The sequence below is a fragment of the Larimichthys crocea genome, chromosome XXIII (genome assembly GCF_000972845.2).
Source record: "Larimichthys crocea isolate SSNF chromosome XXIII, L_crocea_2.0, whole genome shotgun sequence".
Lineage (NCBI taxonomy): Eukaryota > Metazoa > Chordata > Actinopteri > Sciaenidae > Larimichthys > Larimichthys crocea.
Window position 1 is genome coordinate 6053995 of NC_040033.1, and position 27792 is coordinate 6081786.

At 43.1% G+C, this 27792-nt stretch overlaps 1 protein-coding gene across 2 annotated transcripts in view; it reads left to right on the forward strand.

Annotated features, from left to right (window-relative positions):
• Window positions 1–27792, forward strand: part of cdh7a (cadherin 7a) — a 139663-nt gene that overhangs the window by 14652 nt on the left and 97219 nt on the right. Inside the window, exons 1-2 of one of the 2 annotated variants that reach the window (XM_019274660.2) lie at window positions 17993–18495; window positions 23090–23677. In XM_019274660.2, coding sequence (XP_019130205.1) covers window positions 23441–23677 — 237 coding nt within the window. In that variant the 5' untranslated portion in view covers window positions 17993–18495; window positions 23090–23440. Of the gene's footprint in view, window positions 1–17992; window positions 18496–23089; window positions 23678–27792 lie in introns of those variants that run through there. The other variant, XM_027274436.1, reaches the window with a different exon arrangement.

Sequence of the window (27792 nt, forward strand, 5' to 3'; positions counted from 1 at the left end):
GCAGTCTGAGCCGACAACAATCAAGCGAAATTATTGCAGAAGCCATCAGGATTTGTTTGTGGCTGCAGAATCGAAACCTGTAGTAATTTAGTGTATGGTGCGCATTCGATTATTTTTTTTTTCCACCATAAATCCATTAAAATAGAGTGAAAAAAAGATATATATATATTTATATATTATAAAAACACGGCAGCATCTGCAGCAACTCCAATCTGCATTCAGTCTCAATAATGAAATTTGAAAGAAAGCCCTTGAGAGATTAGGGATTCCCCTTTGCCAACAGATGTTTGTGAAATGAAAGAGTTTCAAAGAGAAGAGGCCAGGGGAGGGGTTGGAGAGGCAGGGCAAGGAAACAACCAAAGTGTAATCTTGAGATGGAGGGAAAATGTTTGGATTCTCTCTGCATTTGCGCGACGGGGGTTAAGAGGACAATGGAGGAGGCTGATTTCGACATTGTAAACGTGCAATCCCCCAGTAGAGGAGTGCTGCATCAGGATCAAGACTTAAACAATGTCGCCTTGCCTTTATCTCTCCGCCACACTCTCCAACGGACCTGCTGGAATTGACTCGCAGTCTGTTATTCCCGAAAGCCTGAATAACAAACAGATCCCTCTCATTCAAGTGCGACTTCATTACTACTCGAAATATCCCCGTATTCAAGCAGACATTGCTATTATATCCCTTGCCTACTGTGACACTCGTCGTAATTTAGTTTACACAGCGCTGCCATTTAATCACTGGCATTTTTTTTTTCTTTAAGCATTTCTTTCCGAAGCTATAAAACACCTGTAAAGTTTTACTTTACGACAACACCGGAACGGCCAAACTTTGACCTTCAGCTATGATAAAACATCAAGCAACACGGGGATCTGAGAAAGAAATTGCTTCAAGATGGGGAGATACAATCTTCCATTCGTCCTCTGTACAAATTCAACTAAAAGAACACTTGTTAAAGACCTCCACTTTATTGGACCGAAGCTGTCACATCTGATAAAGCTCACTGTAACCGAGTGGGCGACCCAGGGACAGCGGGGGGAACCGGGGGATTGGTTGGTGCCAAACTCGTGTGACACTGAAATACACCTTTCACTCGGCTCTCGCCAGACGATCATTTCAAGCTGGTGTAAAAACCAAAAAAAAAAGATAAAGAAGTCACAGCCTCAAAGGCAGCAGCAGCAGCAGACCTGCACACCTTTAAACAATATTATAGCTGTTAAAAAAATCAGCTCCAAATGACAGACTTCACCGCAATCTGGGAACAACATTTGCCGGAGCACCTTGGACTTTAATGACGGCTATGAAACAGCAAATGAGCAAGTGAAGACTTTTTCCAGTGTGAAATCAGGAATGAACACATTAGCCTGTGCTGACAGATGAGTCTTAATTGTTACCTCTGGCAAATGGGACTTCACATAAGAGAACAAAAGCTCTCCTCCCAGCGCCCTGTTTGATGCAATGTGACGATGACCTTGCTGCAATGCACCCTCCGCAAGATCCTTAAGAGTTTATCTTGACAGACTCCCAAAGACTGTCTCTCAGGTGTCGCACTGATAGACCAATTCATTTAACTCTGTCACGATCCGGGGCTTTAGAGGCTGCTGCTTGATGAATCCCTATTGTTCCTCTGCCTGGCTGTTTGCACTCCTTGAGGCGAGCTACATTACTGTTTCAATAGCCTTTAGACTATTACAGCATGAAAAAAAAACCCACAAGATTTTCAATGAGCATTGTCCTTTCTGTCCTATCTTGGGTTACATGGTAACAGTAATGCTATGGACTGCTGGATAAATGAAACATGGATTGCTTGGAGTGTTTCAGTGATTATTAAATTAGTTTAGAGGTGTTACAATTATGTTTGCTTTGTCGTAGTGAGATTTATACGGCTCTCATGTCGGTACCATGCACTGTATGAAACATGGATGTAGTATCTGCAACGTCACCCACTGGTTTCTGAAGAGCTCATCTAATGCAAAAAAAAAAATAAGCAAAGACGTGAATCGTGGGTGGACCTGAAGTAAGCTGAATGAAGCCTGAGTGCTCAAATAAGCCACCTGTAACAACACCTACCTGTCAATCAAAGCGGCTACGCTGGTAATTATGCATAACTTTAAGCCTTAATATAATGTGAGCAGGTGAGTTGTATATAAATTCACCCTCAGTACAGTTGTCATGAACGGGGAAATTAGCTACAGAGACCAAAACATTTTTTTGTACCAGGCTGTAAACATGTTTATTTCTGCTGTGAAGTTGGACATTTGAACATGGGGACTTATGGAGACTGACTCACTTCTGGAGCCAGCCTCAAGTGGACGTTAGAGGAACTGCAGTTTTTGGCACTCTGTACAAAAACCTAAAGATAAAAATATCTTCCTCCCATCCCAAGAATCACTGTAGTCCAACACAACTGTAAAATTAAAAAATGACCTTGTCTTTTTTTACAGTTCAGTTATTTGTACAGATTAAACAAACAAGATACAAAGTATGAATTATCAAGCTTCAGAGGTCTTTGGTCTGCTAGCCCTCAGACTGGAAGGTCTGACCTGGTTCTGTCTAAACTAAACAAAACACGCCTAAAGCTCACAAATCATGTTATCTTATTTATGCCATCACTGGCTTCTAGCTTTATTACCCAATAAGCACAAGCGGTATCAATCCTCTCATCACTCTCTTGTAAAGAAACCGAATCACCCTATTCTGCAAATTGTTGAACGACTCCTTTAAAAGGTATTCCTTTATCTGTTCTGTCACTATCTCCATAACCTCACTGTTGTGTGTGTGGCTGTTTGCCGGGAACACACGAGCGTGACAAGAGGAGAAGAACGATAAATAACCTGCAGATGATGATTCTTGTGGCAGAAGACATTAACCGATAAGAATGATTTAATATCCATGTTGAAAGGTCAAACACAAATACAGTTTTTGAGATTTGAATTCTGTTGGAAAATGAATATTGCATCGGTTTTAGTTGAGATGATTAATAGCGTGGAGTTCCTTTATTTCCTGTTCTATATTTCTCTTTTAACCGAGACTCCCGTACAACTGTCCTTGAGCTGTATGCTGCTGTAAAAAAAAAAGGTGGTTAATTTTAACGCTGTAGGGTGAACTGAACCCAGTTCAGTGAGATAAATACAGCTCACATGATGACAGTATGATTGGCACCTGTGTATTGTGTGTGATTTTCTCCACGTCCACACAAGCCAACTCTGCATGTTAGATAGAGGATCCATATGGCAGCCAGAGGTGCTTGAAGACTTAAATTCAATACCTGCAGTCAATAATATAGCTGTAATCTTCACGCAGCATTGTTTTATATGAAAAGATACAAAAAAATTAAAGCTCTAATGCATGATATGTCCAGTTTTTCTCCGTTTGAGACACTCCCTCTCTGTTTATTTCTGTTTCCTCTTCATTTTGCCACTTTGTCTCATTTCCAGACGGCTAATTTTAATCCGTGAACACAGAGTCTAAGTATAGGAGCGTGAAAAGTCAACTTTCCTCATTTTGTCACCACCCTTCCTGATAATACATCAACAAATCACCACAAGTGGTTGCATCTGACTGTGCACACTCATTTCCGAGCAGCTGGGCTACCTCATTGCCTGGCGGGGGAGCGTGTGAGTGGTGTGAGTGGTCTTGCCTGGTTCAGGAGTGGGCATGCGGGTGTTAGATGAGCCATTGATCCTCCCCAGCAGGCTCTTCCACCAGGCGATTCCTTCGCTCGCACAACCCACCCCCTCCCCCTACACAGCATTGACTTTCTGCCATGACGTTCCGCTGTCACGGCAGGACCTGACATTTAATGATCCTCTGATGGAGTAACGTCACATTTATCACTTGCCGGCAGATGTGACGGGGCAGATTCTGAGAGGCGAGCATGAGCCAAAAAACCAAAACAATATAAGACAGGAAGAGGAGCTGCACTGACTGACAGTGGGAGTAATTCAGAATAAAGTCTCCAAAATGACTGTGCAGAAATGTCTTCTGCAGGCACCCCAAATAGGACAGATTTAGCCACCAGTCAGAAATTGCATTTTGAAAGGAAAAAGTCAAACCCAGGCAGTGCATACTCGGTTTATACTCTGCTTTTTCCACTCTCTTTTTTGTCTTACTGATACCGCATCAATTGTCCAATCTCTGAACCTCTCTCGTGAACAGCAATTGTCCAATCATGGCTTGGCAAACTACTCTAACTAGGCACAGCAGGGCTGTCAAGCTTTGGATCTCTCCACATGTTGAATGGGCACATAATTGGAGCTATATTTGCCATTTAAAAGAGTTTGCAGGGAACGTGTCATTTTTTAGCCCCAAACCACAAGAGCAAATGTGTAAGGAATGATCGGCTCTAAAATAAGCTGCCATCGTTAGTATATCCGGGCTAACTAGGTGCCTGAGCTGGTAAACGAAGGTTACTTATAAGGGCGAAAAAGCATTTCATTAAAGGTCCAGTGTGTCGGATTTAGTGGTTTGTTGTGAAGTTGCTGACTGCAACCAACTGAACACAGCTTGCCTCAGCCTCCCCTTCTTAGGTAAGGCTCTATCTAGGTCTAGTATTTAGTTAGTTTTGTTGTATGCTACTGTAGAAACATGGCGGTTCAAGGTTGGAAGAGGACCCACACTATCTGCAGATATAAAAGATTTATTCCAAGGTAACAAAAAGAAGAGAATGAAGAGAAAAGAGAGGCTGCTTTTGTCCACCACTGTATGAAATCAAGGACCCACTTTCACAATTTACTAAGTGGCACTACTGTCTGCCAACGTTATAGTAAACTACATTATGTGTCCTACCAGGACGAAAAGCTTGACAGGCGTAGCAACAGGAACCGAGGGGAGATTTTTGAACCATTTTAAAAATACACACCTGTTTTTCACCTAACAACTAACAGTCTGTGGCAAAAGCAAAAGAAAGAATATTCAATAATAGATATGTTGAGCTCTTTTCTTTAGGATGATTTCTGTTTCTCTGTAGAAGAAGGCTACTCAGAGAAATAGTCATATGCTATAAGGCATCAGTATCCAGCCGAGACAGACTCTTCGCTAGATCAAGATACCGAAGATACTGTCCAAAATTTCGCCCAACTTCCCGGCCCTGCGGTACTGAGAATATCACAAATGGAAAAAGTCTTATATTCTGAAGTGATCCGCATACTATTTGGCAAGTACAAAAACATCCCAAGTGCGCTTTTCGCCTCAAGCAAGCGGTCTGACTCGCATTTGAAGGCAGAAATCTGCAATGTAAGTTAAAATAGCGACTCTGAGGTCGGATAATTATGCGTCCCTCCTAGTGGCATATCGCTGCGGAAAAAAAAAAAGCTGTCTAACAAATTCTGACCGGGAAAAAAAAAAAAAAGAAGAAGAAGAAGAAAAAGAAAAACAATGTCGAAGGACACTGAAAGAGATGTGTTAATTTACAAAAGGCTTGAGGAAGAGTTAATTAAGCCAGCTGCAGGGAAGTGGGAGAAAGTGCTGAGTCCTGGAGACACAAAATATTTATTCATCAGCCTATTAAAGTTTAATTCCTTTTTTTTCCTCCTATTTTTAAAATGGAGGGAGAAAGGAGGAACGCTTTGAACATTTGACCTTATATGTAAAAGTGTAGGGTGAGTCTGAGGAGCCTCGGGGATTGTTTTAATCATTAAGAACCAGCAGCAAGGGAACAAAAAAAAAAAGAAGAACTTGCTCAATGCTCTGCTGGAGCGGACTCACTTATTCAAATCAGATTATTGCAGCATTTGATTATTCCTTTTTCCATTTTGTGGAAAAAAGGGAGCTCGCTACGGGATATTCAGGTGAGAAAACAGATATGTAACGTCCTCTGTGGCTGTGAAGTGAAGCCAAAAGCTGCAGTTCCTCAAACGTCCACTTGATGCTGGCTCCAGAATGAGTCAGTGGGTTGCTTGACAGGTGGGTGCCGTTACAGGTAGCTTGTTTGAGCACCCAGGCGTCATTTGACCAGCTTGATCCATGTCCTTGCCGATTTTTAGGAGGCAGAGGAGGCAGGACTACCAACTTGGCGGCGTCCAGAGCAGAGCCACAGATTTTGAGCTCTTCAGAAACCTCCACCCACGCCCATTAATTCTTTATGCTGACAGTGGCTCCAGACAAATAAATATATGACACACAACACCTGTCTGAATTCTGCCCCATCATGTCAAACATCATGCTCCCTCCTTTCGGATGAAAGGATGGGGGCCTGGCCGAGGAGGAAATAGTCGTGTGCTTGATTTGTCTGCAGCCTAATTATATGGCAACAAACGAGTTGCCAATCATGAGAATATATTGTCTGGTTTTATCTCAGGAACTCATCAAGTCAACCCAATTAAAAGCTGCAATGAGAAAGACATCGGCAGTGAACAGGGCTTTCATTCAGTTAATTCATGATTGCCAATTAAAATAGAACAGCGTGCAAAGTTGTAAAGCTGTCAGGAGGGCCAAGCTAAATTACCCTTTTCCACTTTGAATGATGGATGCGTTCATTGCTCTCCCTTATCTTATTTATTCTCTGGGCAGGAGAGGGGGAGGAGGTGGAGGTGGTGGTGGTGGTGGTGGGGCAAAAGCAGGAACAGTTTAACGAGTGTGTCGCTAATGAAGGAGGCTCCTCCTTTCAGAAAACCCGAAATCTGCGAGTGGAAGATTTGTTTTGCTTTTTCTTGTAATTGTAATTAAATCACGTACACGATCCGAGATCCATCCCAATCCGCTCACACAATGCCTTTTGGATAAAACACTGCAAGTCAGCATTGATACTGATATCTGTCCTCTATAGGTGTTTTAATATTTCATCACAGCACACACTGACAGCACGAATCAAGTTATGTTCCAGACAGTCTTAAAATGTTCTGTTTGTGTCAACGCGGCACTTTAAATCCCATTTAAATGTGTCCACAACAGTCAACGTGAAGGCAACTTATCCCGGTTGTGTCTTCTGCACCATTAGCCACTGTTGCCATACTATTGATGGCCTAATTAAAATGTGTCAGGCTGAAATGTGTCACATTTTTTAAAGGCTGAAATTGATAGCTCACATTAATTTTCACTTTCTCAAAATGACCTTTAATTTTCCCTCGCCCAAAATGCAGGCTTGTGTCTACACCGGCACACCCTCCCGTTCGCCTGCTCCCCGAAACAATATGTCAAGCGGCTTTGACAACACGCGAAAGAAGACGGTCGTTTCCCTCAGAGCGGAGCGCCTCAGAGCTCAAATTGAAGTCACTCTCGGATTTCAAATATCCACGAGAAAATGATATGCCTACGCCTCCCTGCAGAGTAATGCTTTCCAACGTTCATCATCACTGATACTGACCCCACTCCCTTTTGCAATTTCCTCACTCTTGCTCCTTTCAGGGTTGCCCAGCTTTTCTATCCCCCCCTTGGGATTCTCTCCTTATGAAAGCAAAACAACCCCCAGATCCAGAAGTGTCGCTGTGGTTTGAGCTTTTTTCTTTAAAAAAGAGCCCAGCGGAGGGAGAAAGAGAAAGTGATAGTTTCCATTTGGGCTCCAGAAACCATGAGTTTGTTCTCATCCCCCTCAGGAGACATGCACCACGGGTCAAGCTCTTTGCAACAGATTAAAAGAGAGTGTCACTAATGTCACCCAGCCAGGGAATCAATGGCATAGCGTAGGAAATGAAAGCTGTGACGGACGACCACATCAGCTCCTGTCACCGTGTGTCTACTCGGAGTATTCTCTTCATGCTGGCAGCTGCCGTGGACCTGAGGGGGGGCCCTGTCAGCTGAAGCCAGCGTGGCCCCGGCACACTCCTGAACCATGGAAAGCCCCACTGGGGCCTTTTCTTGAAAAAAAGGCTCACGGCTTCACTCCACACTCACACCATCGGCTCAATCAACTCGTGCCACTCTAGACTGAGCTTTAGCCGCTGCACCAGTGGAGAACTTTTCTCATTTCCAACACGGGCTTGTCCTCACATGAGAAATCAAAGTGTTAAAAGTTAGACACAGAGAAAGATTAAGTGAAATTGGACAGAGAGTGGTTATTTTGTGAGTGGAATTATAAGACTTTCCTTTTCTCTCGCTTCTGGTCACATTGATAATAAACATTGCTTAATCTCTATTTCATATACTGATTGCACTCGTTTGTCAGACGATGGATTTAATCACCGTTTGTCATCCTCCTCCATTTATTTATCATTTCCCCCCTTTTTCTTTGTTTCTATGTGCGTGGAATCTCATAAATTTAGATGTCTTACACTTGTTTGTTTCAAACAAGACAAATATATCTCTCGATATCTCACAGCCCTTTACTGCTCAAGTGTATCCGAGGCTAAAAGAAAGCTTTCTCTTGATGCTTGGCCTTGTCAGGCTGAGTGACACAGACGGTTTACTACTATAACAGTGGCAGATTTACCTCTTGAACTCCTATTGAACAAATTTGTCCGTAATTGAGGAAGAACAGAGCAGATTTTTTTAAGTTGCCAGCTGAAACGCAAAAACTTTTGCTAGAATCTGATTGGTAACGTTAGCTCCGTCCTTTTTTTTTTTTTTTAATGTTGCCAGCTGGATCGTTTCTTTAAGAGGGTTTGAAATATCTACTTGATGGCTACATAAATATGCTAAAGCAGTCGAGTTAAAAAGTCGGGCCTCCTCGCCAGCTGGTGATCAGTGCAGAAGATGAAGAAATGTGAAGAAAAGTGCAGAGCTTGTACGACCTGCTATCTTTGCTGTAACTGAAAAAAATGTAAGATCAGACAGTAGTTCAATCAAAAGCACTGTTTGGCTGCTTAGATCTCATCGTTTTAATTCTCATATAATATGTTTCACTTTTAACATTACAAGATAAAAGCCTTTTAAAGACGAGGACATATCAAATCCAGTAAAATGCTCCTTGGTCTTGGAAGCTTACTACTGTAGGCAGTATGCCAATTAGCTGGACATGCTAACATTTGCAGCTTATGTTAAAAACATAGACTGTATAAAAAATGGATGTGCTGACACCGTCTTGGCAGTCCTGCCTCTGCCGCCTCCCAGCTAATCTAAAGATTGGCATAGAGACGGATCGTCGGCAGACCCGAGGCGGGGCGAATGACGCCTGGGTGCTCAAATAACCCATCTGTAATGGTACCTACATGTCAATTAAAGCGTCCACGCTGCATAACTTTAAGCATTGATATAATTTGAACGGATGAATTATAGAAAAATTCACAGTAAAAATTCCTCAGTACAGTTGTCATGAACAGGGAAATTAGCTATAGAGACCAAAACTGTTTTTTGTACCAGGCTGTAAACATGTTTATTTCTGCTGTAAAGTTAATATGGGGACTTATGGAAATTTACTTATTATGTAGTCAGCCTCAAGTGGCCAGTAGAGGAACTGCAGTTATCGGCACATTGGCCTTACTTCATCGACTGTATGTATAAGATGGCGCCTCTACTTCTTCCCAATGAAGTCAAAATATATTGGATATGGGTGCTGCCAGCTTGATTCACGATAAAGCCAGTGGTAATACGGGAAATTGACTATTTGAAAATTACATTTTTGTTAGTTTTATCCTTGATTCTTAAGCAACACGGGCAGCCTTTTTTTTTTTTTTTTTTACTACTGAGAGTTAACTCCATTATGAGGCAGAAAGAAAAACAGCATCATTTGAACAAATTAAGATATCAGACAGTTGACGGCAAATATTTGTCCTTGTTTTCCCACTTTGAACTCAATCTAGCTCCAGCTGTAAAGTCTATTTTCGTTTTTGTGCCTAAAACAATGCCTCGCTTTATATTCGCTTTCTGTGTTCCGAGAAGAAAAAAAAGAAACAAAGATTGGTAATGTATTTCTTTCAGCTCGCCCTCTACCCCACTGACTCAGCAAGTGTTCTTGGCTCATAACAATCCCATTCACATAAAGACGGAAAGAAAATTTAATAGGCAGAATAGAAACTCCCGGAGCTTAATGAGGAGTATTTGAAATACACCCGATAAGATGAAGAAGACCTGAGTTTTCCACCAGCATTCATTACCGAGTGTATTCAGTCAACCCAGCTCCTCATGCGTGTCCGAGTATTCCCATTCGACACTTGTTGGTTGATCGAGTCCATTAGATTATCACTGTTCATTTCCTTTTCCCCGAGATTGGGGACTCACTTCTGTCACCAGCAGGATGGTTCAGGCACTGCGGGGAGAACCAGATTCGGCTTGACAGGGCTGCATTTGATTTTCAGGATCAGGATGCTTCTTCGCCTGACGCAAACACCACCTGGGCTGTTGGCTGTGCTGTTTGTGTTCACCTGTGCCTTGCAAGAAAGTATAAAAAAAGGCGCTGCTTGTTTCCTTGTTAGATGGTGGCCAGGAAACACGGGGGGCTTGTTGGAGCAAACAGAATGCAGATGCTTGTGGTGTGGGAAAAAAAAAGGGGGATGTGGAAAGAAGAGGAGCAAGCAGATGAAGGGATGGAGGAGGAGGAGGAGGGGGGGGGGATAACAAGCTCTTTGCCAACCAGGCAACCATGAGTGCGATTGCTCTGCTGGAGTGAATGCAACAGGCCTGGGTTTTTCAGCCTGACTACTGGAGCATGTGAACACACATCTTCCCCGCCATGGGAGAGGAGACTGTCATGACAAAGCCAATGCCTTTGCCTCTTTTTTTTTCTTTTACTGTCCCTTCCTGTTCCTCATCTATGTCTCTGTCTCATCCTGTCCTTATTTCTGTCTTGTTTGTGCTTGCACTCTGTTTGGTTCCTTTCTCTCTTCCCCATTGTATATAACACGAGGTGACATTATTTCCCCTCTTTCAAAATGGAAAGAAAAGCATCTGGGTGATGTGCAGCCAAGGCTTGCTGTCAAAAGCTTGGAACATTTGCCACGTTTTCAGGGAAGTCCTAATTGAAATCCCTGGCTCTGGAGGTGCAACAAATAAACTAGAAATGTGTAAGCTAGAAATGAATACAGATGCCATCTGATATGCAACCACAAGCAGTTTCCTTTTAAAATGATTGTGTGCCTTAATGTGAAGGAACATTTTTCCTCCACACAAGAAGCAACTTTATGTTGTGATATTCTTCAACTAAAAAAACAAAAAAACTATATTTAATGTATCAGACAATAATCCCTTCTGGGCATAAAAGCTGGAATCTAAAAGTTTGTGTAGATTTCTTGCTCTCTTGCAGATGGTGGTGGCTACAGTCCTAGTATGATCTTAGATTTCTGGATGTTACAGTCAATAAAAGGACATTCAAAGAAACTTCTCAAAGTACTGCTGCATCAAAGTCTTCTCTGCCCTAAATTGTAGAAAATCCTGCATGCTAAATATCCAGAGTTAGAGTTGGACCTAAATACTATCTGGCTGAAGGCAACACACCCAAATGTATGTCATGGGATACTGTAGCATGCTGTGTATGAAGTTATTGTTCCTGTGGACCGCAGTAAATTTGTCGACATACGGTCTGACTCAAGCGCCAACCTCCATCGCTGTCTAGTGAAGCCAATGAGGAAGGCCCAAAAACTGCAGTTCCTCAAACGTCCACTTGAGGCAGGCTACAGAAGTGAGTCAGTCTCCATAAAGGCCCACGCACACCGGAGCAGATAGCTGCCAGTCTAGTCAATGAGGACAGAAAATCCGACACAGAATCAACATAATAAACTTCCGCCCCCTTTCAAAATAAAACGCAATACGCAGTTCATGTAGCTTATAACAACTTCGCATCAACGTTACGTCATGACCGGTGGCACCAGGTGAGCAGTCAATCGATCAAAGGGTCTCGACATGAACGACGAGAGACTAATTGTTGAAGTGGAACAACACACAATAATTTATGACACAACAGATGCTTTTTATAATCTCCTCCACGTCGGAGAAGCAACGTCAGCTGTTTGTTGTTGTTGTTTTCTTTATACACAGTTTATCGCGGGGTCTCGTGTATGTCCAGGATTCTCGCGTGATCTCGCATGAATACGGCGAATCCACTGCCGTTGCGCTGCCAACACGTGCCAATGTGAGTTGGCGGCGGGGAAAGGACGCAGCTAAAACGCGGTGCTTACGTCTCCTGTGTGAGTCCCGTGTAAGTCCCCACGTTAAAATGTCCAACTTCACAGCAAAAAATAAACATGTTTACAGCCTGGTACAATTGTACTGAGTCTGGACTTTTCTAGAACTCACCTGTTCAGGCCAGAAGTTACGCAGGCTCAACTGCTGTGACGTTAACTGTCAAAGAGCGAGCTCGGGACTTCAAGGGGTGAGCGTTTCAGATTAAATTTATAGATTTTGGGTGACATATTGGTTTAAACTGCCCCTACAAACCTAGATATGATGAAGCAGTGTGTCATTCTGGTGTTTGCAGTTAAATTTGAATAATGTTACTAAGTTAATTACCGATTTACACATCCAAACAAATGTAAGTTCAATATTCACTCTCTTTTTATCTCTGTTTTGGTCTTCACCAACTCTTGAGGGAACGTATTTGGCTCTTCTTCACTCGCCAGTATCTGACTTTGTTGGACCTGTGTTCTGTGCTCAGCAGGTATAGAGGACAGTGGGTTGCTGCTCCAGGCTGCTGAGGGAAGCGAGGTTGATGAAATTAGAATTTAGAGGCTGTACAATCAAAACATTGAGCTAAAATAGGCCAAAAAACTCAAAGAGGGTGGGTAAAACTTGGAGATTTAAAGATGTCTTGTATTGTTATTATATTTGGTCAGTGGACGAACCAAGAATCAAATGTATTTTGAAGTTTTGACCCGATGTTTCACAAGCCTTACCTCCCTGCACTGTACAGTATATTACAGTATATTACAGTGCCTGTGTTGACAAGGCGGATCTCCTCTGGCAGACTTATTTCCCTTTTGCAGAGATTTCTGTAGGTGCATATCTGAGAGTGAATTGAGAGCACAGCCCGAGCTGCCACGGCTCTCCCGCTCTGTGACACACTCAATGCAAGCGAGTTGGCTCTGTCATTAGGATTCGGATCAGGATGCTGTCTCGGTCGACACAAACCGAGGTGAATGAACATGTCTGTCTGCAGCGAAGACGTTCCTCTTTCAAAACCTGCTGTGACGCATCTGGAGGGAAATTGCTGAGGATGACCTCCGTGCTTACCTGTTATCTACCTCAAGTATTTACCGGCATATATGTACCTGGATCTTCTCGAGGGAGAATTACTTCTAGATGCGCCTCGCAGACGCGATATTGCCTGATGCTATATGAGAGATGCCACGACTTCATGATAAACTTTCAGTAACATTGATTATTCACACAGATGCAGAGGATTGTCCTTGAAGAATGACTGTCTCTGCAGTGTTGGCAGCTTGTGTCACCAACCACCAAGTCATAATTCTGCTTGTGTGCAAAATTGCATCTGCAAGCATGACAACATTTTCAACACTCTGTATATCAATGAGGATTAAGACAATTTATATATGGGGGGAGTGCAAGCAGAGGTACTGTGCACTGTGCACAATCTCCTTGTGAGAAAATACGAGGAAGAAATAAAATACCTAAAAAGGCAGTAGGGTTGATAAAAACCTGTTACATTAAATTATTCGAAATCTAACCCTCTGCAAGACAAGTTCTAAGCTGCAACTCAGCAAGATTGCCATTCCTCCCCCGTAATCTATTTAACCCTCAGGGGAACAGGGGAGGTATGGGCTAAATTAGTGTAATCTGAATTTCTTGAATATGGTGGTTTCAGCCAGTGAGGGATTGTATCCGCCTCCAGCTTCAGTGGTCTGACAGACAATGAGGATATGACCATCTGAATCGATACAGCCAATCCCCCATGATTAGGTCATCCATTAGTTCACTTGATCTTTCAACCCTCTTACATTGCATCTGATGAAAATGTAATCGCTCAATACTTGCTGGATGATTAGTCCTAAATCCCTGCTTTTCAAAGAGGAGAAGCAGGAATGTTTTGATGCAGCATATGCAAATAAGTCCGCCTTTTGTATTTTGGTCATGGTGCCGGAGTCAGAGGGACGTCAATTCCCTGGCCTTGTCCCTTGAACATCAAGGCCCCTTTGCTCCTTCTGATCCCCGGCTCTCTGCAGCCTTATGAACACCATGTAGTGAAAACGCATGTGTGCTATGAACGCCGTCTGAGCCTTGTTGAGAGAAGCGCTGGCCCTGATGTGTTCTGAGCTCGACAGAAAGAACAATGAATCGACAGAAGGAATTAAAATAAAATAAAAAACAATTAAGCGGGCATTTAAACCCGTGTGCAAATGTCTTGGTGCAATTATGGAGCAGAGACGGAGTCAGAGATGAATTAGAACAACCACTAAATGGAATTCAGTTTGATGATAAATCAGGATCCCACTGTCAAGATCACGGTGTGAAAAAGGTCACTTGCTTTGAATCATTGCTCCGCCAGCACTAAAGAAGACGAAGGCCGACGCAGCGTAGTGAATTCCATTTTCATAAACTTAAAAACTTGAATCAAAATTAATTAAATTGTAGTTCTGAGGACACTGCCATATTTCTGTGTAGTTTCTCCTATCTGCATAATAAAAACTGGTGCATGTGTCACTCTCTGAGGCTTGTTTGCTGAACTCGACTGCGTTCAGTCCTTTGTCCCGTGAAGTGCTGCTCCACAAAGATAACATATGTTATGACAGCTCTTTAGCTGTGAGCACAGCGGCATGTTTTCTTTAAATGTCCACCTCGGAAATCAATACCTTGTTTAGAACTGAAATTGGCCAGTCAATGTTACAATCATCTGTTTCCAATGACAGTGAAAGGCAGTTACTGGAATTATAATGTCAACTGTCTTTTCGCAGGTCAGAGATTTACCAGCAATTAACATGACTCGACTTTTTTTTGCTGTTATCGACATTTATATATATCCATGTATTGGACCTGTACCTTTTGGATACGTGGAAAGATTGTAAACACAACAAATTTAAAAAAGAAAAGAAAATGCAATTTGATTCGACCGAATCTGATTAATTGAATAATTGAAATTGGTAGCTACAAGTGACACATAAACAGGTAATAAAAACAGATGACTTAGATGGTTTTGACTTTGTTTTGTGTTTCCTGTTTTATTTTGTATTTCTCCTCGCTATGTGTCTCGTGTATCTCTACTTCCTGCCTTTGTTGCGTTCTGTCTAGCTGTCCTTCCTTGTGTATTTAGTCTTTGTGTTTCTTTGTGTCTTTGTTTGATAGTTCTGTGTCTGTTGGACAGTGATGTTCACTGTGGTGTCATGCCAGAACAGGAGCTGGGCAACCAGGCAATGTTACGGGGGGCTCAGCAGCGTCTATAAAAGGCTGAAAGACAGACGCCGAGCTGGGCTTCTTGCTTCTTGCTTCTTGTTCGGCTGTTAGCAAAGTTGTCCACTTGCTAGATTATTTTTTTGGCCTTTTATGCCTTTAATGATAGGAAAGCTGAAGATAGACAGGAAGCAGAGAGAGGGAGTGACACACAGTAAATGGCCGTCCGATGCGGGATTCGAACCGGGGCCAGCTGCAGCGAGGACTGTAGCCTCCACACACGGGGCGGCCGCTTAACCCACTATGCTACCGACCGCCCCCACTTGCTAATTTTTGATGATAAGTAATGTAGTCATAACAAATACACATGCACAGATGTCCATATTCATGATGTTGGTATTGCACTCTCAAACTTGGGGGCCCTAAATCTTTATGTTGCTTTCTCATGAACAAGACGGGTGGTGTCCATAAAGGTTTATCTGACTGTATTAGAGCAATAACTACGCGTGTAAACACTAAACGGAGCCACTGAGATGCAAAAGCACACGATTGTCCTTGGAGGTCGTATTTTAGTAGCGCTCCATATGCTGCAACAGTTTCTACCCGTTCTCACTGTTTTCCTTGTTAGCCTGAGAACAAAAAAAAAGACCCATCAAGCGGCGTGTCACCGGGGGGAGCGGATAACACTATAGGCGAGAGGTAAGAGGAGGTCAGAGCATCCTGATGATTTGAGAAGATGTAACGGAGGCATGGCGGTTAAATGCCTGGGCCGTCCGTGGGATCCGGAGGGAGCGGGGCGTCGGCCACATCACCTCAGGCATCTCCTGACCGAGCGTGATTGATGGGGAAGAGCTGACGAGCCAGGCTCCCAATGTCACTCTCCAATTAAATAACTCTCACCACTGAACTGCAGTCCCCCCCCCACCCTCCCGCGATACGCCTCCCTCTTCTCCTCCCTTTCACCTCTCCCTTTATTATCACACACCCACTCCTCCCCCCCTCCCCTCCCGTGCTCTGTCTTGCTTTAAGTTGAGTTCTTATTTAGTCCTCCTTCCTTTTTATCTTCTTGGCACTCTCCTCCTTTAACCTCCCTTTCTTTAGCTGCTTTCCCTTTGCCTCAACCAACATTATTCTTCCTCTTATCCCACTACAGTACACACAAGTTTATTTTTAGCTGTCCATTGTCCCGTGTCTCTAATTTCAGCTTTGCTAACTGCTCTTCCAAGTATGACAGACAGAGGCTGCTCTTTCTATTAGTTTGGGTCAGTGCTCCCTTCCTAAATGACAGAGCAGAGGAGACAAAAGGAGCTGCACAATTATAATATATTCTGTCCCAAAATGCAAATAGCATAGAGAAAAAATCATACACAGAAGATCATCCTTGGGTGACTAATGATCAGGGCTGTGTTTATAGTGAAATGCAATGTTTTCTTATGTGAGAACAGGTGTATTTACTGTGAAAATGTATGTAAAAAAAAGTTCAAACTGTTTACACTGGCACAGTTTGAAGAGTTGTTATATTCTGTGCAAATGTACAGTGTTATTAGCTGGAGATGCCGGTGCATGCTGTAGGTTTGCTGTCACTAATTAGGAATGTAACCAGCACTGGTTGGTTTCAAAGGTTTGTGAGCATAGAGGTGCAGCAAAGTTTAGAGGAGCCAGCCTTATGCTGCATTCTACCGTCGCCACAGGAGCTCGGGCTTGCAGCTAATTGGATGAAAAACAAATAGAAATGGGAACCGAATTACACTTAAAAAAAAACTGCATTTTAAAATTAGGAAAGTGTGAATTATTCAAAGAAAAGCAAAATGAAATGAAATATGTCCAGTAGACTTTTTTTTACAGCACCCATTCTGACATGAAAATGACAAAGAAAGCCAACAATGTCGCTCTATGACAAATGAACAAAAACCAAATCAAATCACAATATTTGGGTCTAGCCCAAGCGGCAATCTCTGTGCCTGAATATGAAGCCTGTGCCAAAAACTGCAGTTCCTCAAACGTCCACTTGAGGCTGGCTCCAGAAGTGAGTCAGTCTCCATAAGTCCCTATGCTTCACAGCAGAAATAAACATATTTACAGTCTGGTACAAAAAACAGTTTTGGTCTCTATAGCTAATTTCCCCGTTCATGACAACTGTACTGAGGGTGAATTTATATACAACTCACCTGTTCACATTATATTAAGGCTTAAAGTTGTGCATAATTAACAGCGTAGCCACTTTGATTGACAGGTAGATGCCATTACAGACGGCTTGTTTGAGCCTCCAGGCGCCTCAGGTCCGCTGATGGTCCACGTCTTTGCGGCTGCCAGAGCCACAGATTCTGAGCTTCAAAACGTCTCTTTGACACAGACACGGCGTCCATTCTTTACACCGCGAGTGGTAAACACAGATGTTACCAGTGATGCTAATTAAGGTTCCATTCCATTCAGGTCAAAGGGTCAGGCTGCTGCTGTGGTGCATGTTGAGACCCTGCTGAAACAAATGGAATGGTCATTGATACAGTAACACCTGGTTGAGGATTTCATGTTAAATATTAAAAAAAATACTTTTATGCCAAACATAAAATGTCATTTTAACACGTGACTTGCAGGATTTTAATTAATTCTCAAGGTGATGGAGGGGTGTTCTCTCATTGGATGAAGGTGTCAAAAATGTTGTATTGATTTTTTATTTTTTTTTCTCTCACCACCGAGGCAGTCATTTAACAGTACACATGCCATCTGCTGCCATAAACTTGGCAGGTTTGAAAAAAATTCGGATCTTCTTTTCTCTCTGCCAAAAACGCAGCGTGTGTTTTCTGGCTCCCTCCCTCCTAAAGCCCCCCCCTAACTTATTTTTGGTCAAACTATTTCGATAGGTTCTCTCCACTCCAGTCAGCTAGGATTTGGCTCAGACGAGATCGTTTCCTGTCTGCTGCTGCTCCTGCTGCTGATGCTGCTGCGCGTCCCCCCCTGTTGCCTATGTTAAGAGAGAGATAGATGCATACCCAAAACCCTGCAGCTGGGGTTCCCTGCACGGAGGCAGCACTGCGCAGGAGAGAGGAGAGAGAGAGAGAGAGAGAGGAGGTGGAGGAGGAGGGAGGGAGGAAGAAAGCGAGAGAGAGAGAGAGGATCACATTTGCCACATCCCTGCCAAGGGTGAGAGCATTTTACGCGCGATCCAGTCGCCTGATCTCCAGCAGCTCTGCTTCTGCCACCAGGACTAATATCACCATGAAAACTTTCTAACTCTTTCTTTCGACATAAGCTGATTTTGTGCGTGGAGGAGAGAGAGAGGAAAAAAAAAACCAACTTTTACCACCAGACACCATCTGTGCGGCAGGGGAAGTTATCCCAACCTTCTTCTTGGTGAGTATTTTCCAGGAGATTTCAAAGCGCTGTTGCGATCATGTGTCGACTTGTTTTTTTCCATCTCAGTTTCATTTGTGTGTGTTCTCGTGCCTTTTCCTGTCCCGTCGCTTATTCTGTAATTAGTATTCCACGGACACAGGTTTCCTGCGGCGGTCACATTTTTTTTTTGTACTGTCGATGTTCGCCACGATTCCCATCATGTGTTGATTTGGCACCATCATCTCTCATCTTTACTCCTCCACAGCCTGAAGTTGTTAAGATGTTCAATCGATCTGTGTTAATGATCCGAGCAGTTTATTCATTTCTTTCTTTCTTTATTTATTTTTTATTGGACGAGCGTCTCTTATCGATTCGGGAACAGGTGCGTCCCTGCGAACTTTTTTTTTTTTTTCCTCTCCCCCCCTGCATTGTGCAGGTGGTGACAGCTAATGCGCAGTGATTGATACTTAACGGGGATGGGGGGGTCAAAGCAAGTCAGGTCACATCTGTGCGCAAGGCCGAGCACAGGGGGTACCTGCTGATTTACACAGCACAGAGTCCATGTCAGAGATTACAAGCTGCAAAAAAATGTTATTTATTTTTGATTTTCTGCAGTGAACAAGCGGAAAAAAATAATAATGCAGGCAAGCAGGATAAAAAAACTTATATTCAAAGCATGGATTTAAAATAAAAACATCCGACATGTTTAAGGTTAATATACCTCCATGTGTTTTGATGAACTGCACAGGGAAGAGATCAAAAATGCATGGATCGATGTGGATCAATACACAATAAAATAACTTATAAAGATGGAGATTTCTTGCAGTGCAAGTTTTTTTTTTTTTTATATTTTCTGACTGTGCAAAATAACAAACTGTGTTTTTTTTGTGTTGTTGTTGCATGTAATCTCCACGGCGATGAGTGGAGCATACAGCATGATATAGTATTTCATCAGCATTTATAAATTATGTCACATCGCTGCAAGAGCAGGAAGCGGTATTTATGTGTCTGGGAACGTGTGGAACTTGAGTGGTCTCATTGTTTTTTTAAAGGCATGATTCCAGACATGCTTCAGCAGAGACCTCCATTAAATGCACAGCTTTTTGCTTTTATCACGGGGATATAAATTGGGAATAAATGTGTGGCACGAGACGGGAGTCGGTGTCATAACTCAGCCTTGCCGTCTTTGCGAGCGTGCGTTTAAACTCAGTTGAACTCCTCACGGATGCTGCATTGTGTCACGGGAAATGTACACACTGTCATTCAGGCTTTAAATCTACCAGCAGAGGATGAATTCAAATGAAGCGAGGTATCGGGCGCCACCTTTTAACCGGAGGGACTCGGGTTCGAGCTCCTGCGTCAGCAAGACTCTCTTGGTCTGTATGTGCTGTGAGTGTCCTTGAAGACCCACCAGCTAAAGGGTTACTGTGGCTCCAGCTGACCTCGTGTTCTGATTTCCCAAGGAAAGAGACGAACAAAGAGGGAAGGTCGAGGAAAAATCGATGAGGGGCAACGTTATTATTTATAGAAAAACTGCTCATATGCAGCCCCCTTTTTTTTCTCATATTCCAAAAGCTCTGATCTATACGATGGCTTCCTTCATCTGGATCCAGGAGAATATCCTATAAAGTTAAACAACACCATAAAAAGCCTTGATGAAGCATCTCAGATCATAATTAACTTAAGTTCTCAGCTGTTTGTGTTTGTGTATTCTGGCCCATGACATGAACGTACACAATGATTGAGGAGAATATGGATCAGAGGAAGCGTGTGATTGGTTACTGAGCGCTGTAGCTCTGGTAATCCTGTTGTGAGACTGGCAAATGGGATTAGAACACAGTGTGTGTGTGTGTGTGTGTGTTAGAGAAACAGAGCCGGGGGATGACTGGAAGGCTTTACATTCACGGCTTTATCTCACATTTTCACTTAATTTAGCATCATCACTTTGGCACTGGACCAACAAAAGAATCTGCGTCTCTTCGCACTGTGGACTTTGACCATGTTTTTTCAAAAGGCTGGCGATGCTGGACTGAGTCAGCCAGATCAGAGGAGGGATATTTTGTGCTGATATTTGAATTTTTTTTTTTAAATGATAAGAAAAGAGTTGGGTTTTTTCTCTGCGGGGTTGGAAAACTAACTGAAGCATTCAGAGACGTTTGGCACCAAAACATTGCCAGTGCTCTAAGGCAGGAGGGGTAAAACTGCCTTTAAATGAAGGAGAAGAGGCAGTTTGATAGTTGAAGCACAGCGCCTCTGTCTTCTCTCTCACTTTGGCCTTCTCTTTTACATTTTATGCCCGTCATCGGGCCCTCGCTTTTCACTCCAACCACAGTATGAAAAACAACTTCCGCCGAGTGAGATAATCCATCACAGCCGAACGCCGACGTTGTTTTTTTGTGTGTTTTTTTTTGGTTCCGCCAAACTTTCTCTTCTGTTTCGTTGTCACTTCATTGAGCACGGGTTTGAGTGTTTTCATATCAGCGCCGCGTTACGCTCTGCTTACTGTCAATCACCTGACGCCAACAGGAAGGAGGAATGGTGGTCGTCTCTCGAGAGGGAACGCTCTTGTCACTGCCTGTGCAAATATTTGCGAGAAGAGCCGGATTTGACGTTTCAAAAGGATCGAAAACGAAGGGTTTCTCGAGTCGCTCTGCGATTTGGACAAATCAACTCGACAGTAAATCAGCAAAAGCTCATTTAATAACAAGCCGATATCTGGCTTAGTGAGCATGCTGCTGCGCCCACAACCACATTAGCGTTATCTCCCGTGTGTATCTGACTCCCATCTCTTCTCCAGTGTTCGGAGTTTAGAGAAATGAGAAGCATTAAAAACTCAGGCCTGCTCAGCTCAAACTGACCCTGCACCGATTTTCCTCTCCCACAATACCAACCGCTGCAACCTGCCTTCACAGCTCGTGCTGCCCCGCAGCCAGATCTGCTCCACTTTCCCCACCTCTACCATTAAATTGTCACGCAAGAGGCGGTGACTTTGTGCGCGTTCGCGCGCCGTCGGATTCCAGTGCACGAGCACATCAGGAGGATTTTCTGCAGTTTTTTGGTTTCTTGGATAAAGTTTTTGCCTCGTAGGGGTTTGTGTGTTTGCTTCCTGCACCTCGAACCAAAGAGGAGAGGAGGAACAATCTGAAAGCACATTTTTTAAAATAGATTCTCAGATGTTTAGGGGTGCTTCTCGCAAAAAAAAAAAAAAAACCCAAGATGTCTGCAGGGGTGACAATCACACCGTTATGATTGATTTCTCTGTTAATTATTAGCCCTGGATAATGACTTGGCTGTGGTGGAGGTACAACAAATCACTTCCACAGGATGTGTGGTGTGCCGTTTTTATTTTGCTGGGGGAGTCGGGGGGGTGGCAGAGAGGAAGTGAAATGAGAACTGGAGAATCTGTGTGGGAAGAAAGAGGTCACTTTATGCCAAAGCAATTACCTTCCTCATCCAGGGCCCTGCCAATACTCAGCGTAGGGGAGAGAGATAGAGAGGTCAGCGAGGAAATAAATATACGTGCGGTTAAGCTCTCAGTTTTTCAAACGTCTGCTTACAGCAGACCTCCTGAAGTTTAAATGGCATTTCGGAGTCAGTACAACCCCGAGATCTCGCTGAGCATCTTCCGCCGGCTTCCACGTGTGAAGTGCTGCTTCACAATATCTATCAAGGGGAAATTTGTCTTTGTTGCGCGTCAGATCAGACGGATATTATTATGAAGTTTAAGTAATCGCTCGGCTACTCACGGCTGGCAGAATGTGTTGACACGAGGGGCGTCATCCGTCAGGAGCTGATGCTTTTCTATTCTTTGACAAGTCTTCGTGTTCTGGCATCTTCGGAGGGTGGGGGTGGTGGTGGCGGTGGTGGTGGGGGGGCGTATCTGTCACGACACCCGCCACGGCAGGGAGACAGATCCCCTTGCATGTGCTCGGGGCCCGGCAAACAGACCACTCGGGAGTAGAGGTCAGGAGCGCTCGGGCCGTCACGTTGCTGACAGCTCAGATTTATTTTTAATCTCGCCGATGAGATCTCGCCACACAGATCATGTGGCTTGTTAGTGTTAGAGTGGCGAGCCCCGCCACTATTATGCCATGATCCCTATACGGAGGGTAAAAAAAAAAAAAAGAAAGAAAAGAAAGAAAATAACGACCTTGGTGAGGTAAAGCTCACATAATTGGGAGCCGGCCTGATCGGCGTTTGATTGTTATTCCGAGCAGCCGCTGTTGTCTCGCTCTTGACTCGCGTACGTTGAACAGTCCAGGTCATTTTACCCTTATTAACACTTTGACCCCCCCACCAACAATATTCCTTTGACGTGTGTGTGGGTGTGTGTGTGTATGTGAAGGACGTTATGTTGATTGTATGTGCCATATTTACTGTCTCTCCATTTTTTTTTTGACCAATTTCTTTATGATTGGTGAAAAATGTCATTATCATTGCATCAGCAAGCACATTACTTGCTGTCTAAAGTGACTGCGGTCACAGAGGCAATTTTGCTGACGGTACTTTCTCTCTTTTCTCCTCTATGTCTTTGTCTCTCTCCTCGTTTTTCCCTCCACCCTCCTCTCACCTCTCTCTCTCTCCCTCTCTCTCTCTCTCTCTGTTCTGATAGGTGCCAATTATACAGCCCTGGTGTGTTGAAGCCTGCCCGGTTGCCACTGACCCTGTTAGCCAGCTTTAATGTCAACGCCCTGGCCCCAAAGTGAAGGGAATTACCCCACTTTGAGTCTCCAATCAGGAAATGAAGAAGAAGACCACGGCAAAATGCAGAGCTTGACTCTTTTTCAACCCATGTGCTCTGTTCTGGGTCTGACTGCTCTTTCTTTCTGGTGAAACACAGAGTCGAGACCGTGTGGATAAAACCCTAAGGGTTTTGACATTTCAGCCTTACTGTCTTTTTTTTTTTTTTTTTTTTTAGTTTTTGCTCCTCTTTTGGCCTCAGTGCTTTTTGGAGGAGGCCCAGATGATGGGGTGGTATTGCTCAGGCATATGCAGAGCCCTGGCTCTCCTGATGCTCCTGTTTCCCTTGCGGGAGAGGGGCTGCTGGGGGTTGAATCCTAGCTCTGGGGATCTGGAGAAGTCCCCAAACTCTGATCCAGACCCGTGGGAGGTCCTGCAAAGGCACAAACGCAGCTGGGTATGGAACCAGTTCTTCGTATTGGAGGAGTACACAGGAAATGAACCGCTCTATGTTGGCAAGGTAAGCGATCCGTGACTGTTAATGGACCAGTATTAGAGCGGCTCGAGAAGAAAAACAATTTCCAACGTCTGGTTCTCATGATAAACTGATTCACATCTGCACGTATCCTATTTTCGCAGATCTGCGCACCTGTACAGTAATACACATATCAATAACCTCTTACCATAATGACCTGCAAAAATCTAGGACGCAGCAGTGTTGTACATATTCCCAATGCCCTATATAAAATGTTGAACAAATGAAAAGATGGTGTAATGCTTTTTAGCTCAGCCAGGCTGAGGTATGCGCTTGTACAAATGTTGCAATTCCAGTTTAGAGGACAGTGTACGGCTCGACAACGTAATTTGCATTGTAATCATTCTCCAGAAAAAGGTACATAGTACTCAAACGTGTCTTTGTAAAGTAGGTGTTCTGCCAAGGTACAAGCCGATAGATCAAAGTAATGCATGCTTTGGCAGATAAATAAGTATGAAACCATCCCAATGACACAAGTTGCATAGTTAATGCGAGGGTACACCGACAAAGTGACTATATAATCATGTATTTGTAGGATTGGTAGCACTGGTTTCATATTATGGTTTGAGAAAACATGAGGACACTTAGAGAATACTACAGTTTAAACATACTCAATTACAAGTAAATTACACATATGTGTTCAAAAGCAATTCTGAGCACATTGGTAAGCATTTACAGTAAAATATATATCTAAAACTCAGTCAGTCTGCTTCAACAGTCTGTGTGTGTGTGTGTGTGTGTTTTGATCACATTTGAGTTGGCAGTAACCAAACAACACACCAACTGTCATCAGTCAAATTTAGCTCAAGCCCCATTGGTGCACCGAAGCACATGACATCCCTATTATTTAACCGAGCCACGCCCACTTCAAATCAGAGAGACGAGCACAGAGAAAAAAAACAAGAAATACAAAAATGTGAAATAATCTTCAGTTATGGCTCGGGTAGAAAATAATGCATTCATACAAGATGTAAGACGGTGATTAAGAAAATGTGTTTTAGGGCCTTTAAGTAGAGTACTCGAGTAAATGTAGTTGAGCACATGGCACCACTGGGAGTAGTTATAGATAGTCAGATAAATGCAGTGAAAAGTACATTAGTTCCCTGTAAAATAGTAGTACCTCAAAATCTACTTCAATACAGCCCCATGGATAAATTAGCAGTACAGTACAGAGCCTGAATAAAAGTACTTAATATAGCCGTCAAATAAAGGTAATATAAGAAGTAAAAATGCAATATTATCCTCTGAAATGCAGTGAAATAGATGTACCTCAACGTGTGCTTCAATATGACACCTCAATACATAAACTTAGTTATGCTCCACAGCTGGGAGAAACTTTGGGTGTCAAATAAATACATAAATATTACACAAAAATGTACTCAAGTACAGAATCTGAATAAAAGTACAAACTATATCCATGAAATATAGATCATTTAAAGAATAAAAATGAAATATTTTCCTCTGAAATGTCGTGGGTTAGATGTGTAAAGTAACATAGAGTCCAGTTTTTGAAAATTGCATTCTATTGTTTTACATCTCAGTGTTTGGTGTTCACAAACGTTCCTCCCAAGCTTTTAGCAAACGCTGTGTAAATGGACGGCTCCTCCCTAGGAAATGTCTCTGGTGTGCACTGTGCGAGCCAGATGGGTCTTGGATTGGTCTCTAGATCCCTGTTATCTTGGAGAATTTTCTGGTCTTATTATTAAATTAGTTTTCATCTTTCCGCTCATCTGCAGGATAATCATTCTCATCTGCATGTATTTGCTGGGTCTGCTCTCACAAGCCCATTTCCTTGCTGTCTCTGAACTGGATTAGCGTCTCCAGCTGGAATTAGGATACATTTGACTGTCCTATTGTACTCCTCTCTGTTTTTTTTTTGTTTGCCAGAGGGCTGCTGGAGGAAAAGCATCTAAATCAGAACGAGCCTATTTGTGACACTGCAGGAGTTCAGCTAAAGGTCGTTTCTTGTCCAGGCGTCCGCAGTATCTTAGAACGCTGCCTTGTCTGATCTGTGTGTCTCCATATATCTGCTGTATCTGATGGTGGAGAGTGTAGTTTTTGCTTGGAAACATTTGCCAGGCGTCGCCTTGTCCTGTGGTGCCCATTTGAAAGTCAGTACAGTAGTCGAGGGGAAGTGCTTTTATTTTACACATGCTTCTGTCTGATTGCTTTTCTTGTTAGTAAATCCCGCGGGACGCGAACAGGCTGATTACTTATTCATAGATGTGTAGATATCTGCTTATCCACATGGAATATACACAAACTCATTTGCAACCCTTTTTTTTCTAACACGTAGTCCTTTTTTATTTCTTTCCCCCCCACCATACATGTATTGATTAATCTTTTATTTCGTTTGGCATTCATGCATTTCATGTGGACGTACTAGCAGTCTAGGGAGAAGACAACACAGCAGGCGGGCATGTAAAGAGCCAGACTCCATATTTTATAACTGACCTCGTGTCCAAGCTCAATCTAACCATTCCAGAAATATGAAAAAAAAAATGTGATTCATTTACTCCCCGCGGGACGGAGAAGTCTGCCTGGGAGCTTGAGAAGCTGTCACATTATTTGTTCCCTAAGATCATAGTTGTCACATGGTGCGTGTTTGTTGTTGGTATCACAAGGGCGAGCCGTCGCTGTAAAAAGTCCGGATGGGACACCCTGACCTCGTGACTCAGTGTGAGCGACACGGAAGGTCCTGCCATGTCGAGGAAATGACCTTACTAGGAATGATAAAAAAACAAAACAGAAACTTGTTTGCCAGAGAGACAAGACCTGTAATAGTCAGATGCGTCCGATGTATCTGACATGACAAACAATTTGGACTCCGTGTCCAAACAACGGCCACGTAGTCGCTGCACAATTGTGGTCATGTGTTTGGCTGGAAGCAAAAGGATATATGATATAGTTGTTAGGAAATGGGAAGTCATCACTTTGGTCTCGCTTGCTCCCCTTTTTTTGCATCTGCAGTTTTTGGCTTTAATGCATTCTGTCAGATTCTGAATTTCACAACCAAATGTCTCATTATGCCTTGGCACACTGCCTTGGGTAAGTGTACTGGCCTGGAATCAGCTGCAGTCACATCAAGCCGGCGGAAACGTACATTAAATAAAAAAGAGGACCTCAAACCGTACCGCAGAAAAACTGGTGACTGCTCTCATTTAAACAAGCAACAACAGTGTCGGAGCAACTCAACCACTTAACAAACACTTGCTGGTAAACACGAGGTGATTAACTGTGTTCATGTGACTAAATATTTGCAGATGTTTTTTTTTTTTTTTTTGGTTATGCTGAATAAGCAATGTTTGTAGCAAGTGGAAACCTCCATAAAAGTGCCAAAAACTGCAGTTCCTCAAACGTCCACTTGAGGCTGGCTACAGAACGAGTCAGTCTCCATAAGTCCCCATGTTAAAATGTCCAAATAAACATGTTTACAGCCTGGTACAAAAACAGTTTTGAGCTTTGAGGCTGAATTTTCATTACATTCCTCATTCAGATTATATTAAGGCTTAAAGTTTTGCATAATTAACAGCATGGACGCTTTGATTGACAGGTAGGTGTCATTAAATATGGCTTGTTTGCAGAGTTTTCGATCAGCTGTGAGGCTGAACACCTCAGATTTTGATCTTCAAACATACGCTGGCCAGTCTTTATCGTGTCGTTGTTCAGTAGGCGTGCGGTTCATGTTTAGATCTTTGTTTTGTCAATGCAGATTCTCCTCGCTTTACACTTTCCACCTCCATTCAATTCAACTCCTATAACGCCGCCGCTTCATTCCATTAAGGACGTCTCTTTTTCACACGGATCTGTTCACGTTCAAGTGGCTGGAGATTTTGCAGTCTGTGAGTCTGCAGAGGGAGGTACAGGCACACAGACTACATCTCACCTCTTTTTTTTTCTTTTTTTCTCATATAGAGATGTCTTCAAAAATTGGCAGTCTGACTAACCATTAAAGTAATGGATGGACTTATTTCACCTTATAATTCAGGCTGCATTAGTCGGGGCTCTCCTGCTACACTCACAAAAGGATTTCTTCCAATACAAATAAAAGAAGCTCGATGAGGAGCAGGAAAATGGAAAACATCTCTTGATGGAGGGAA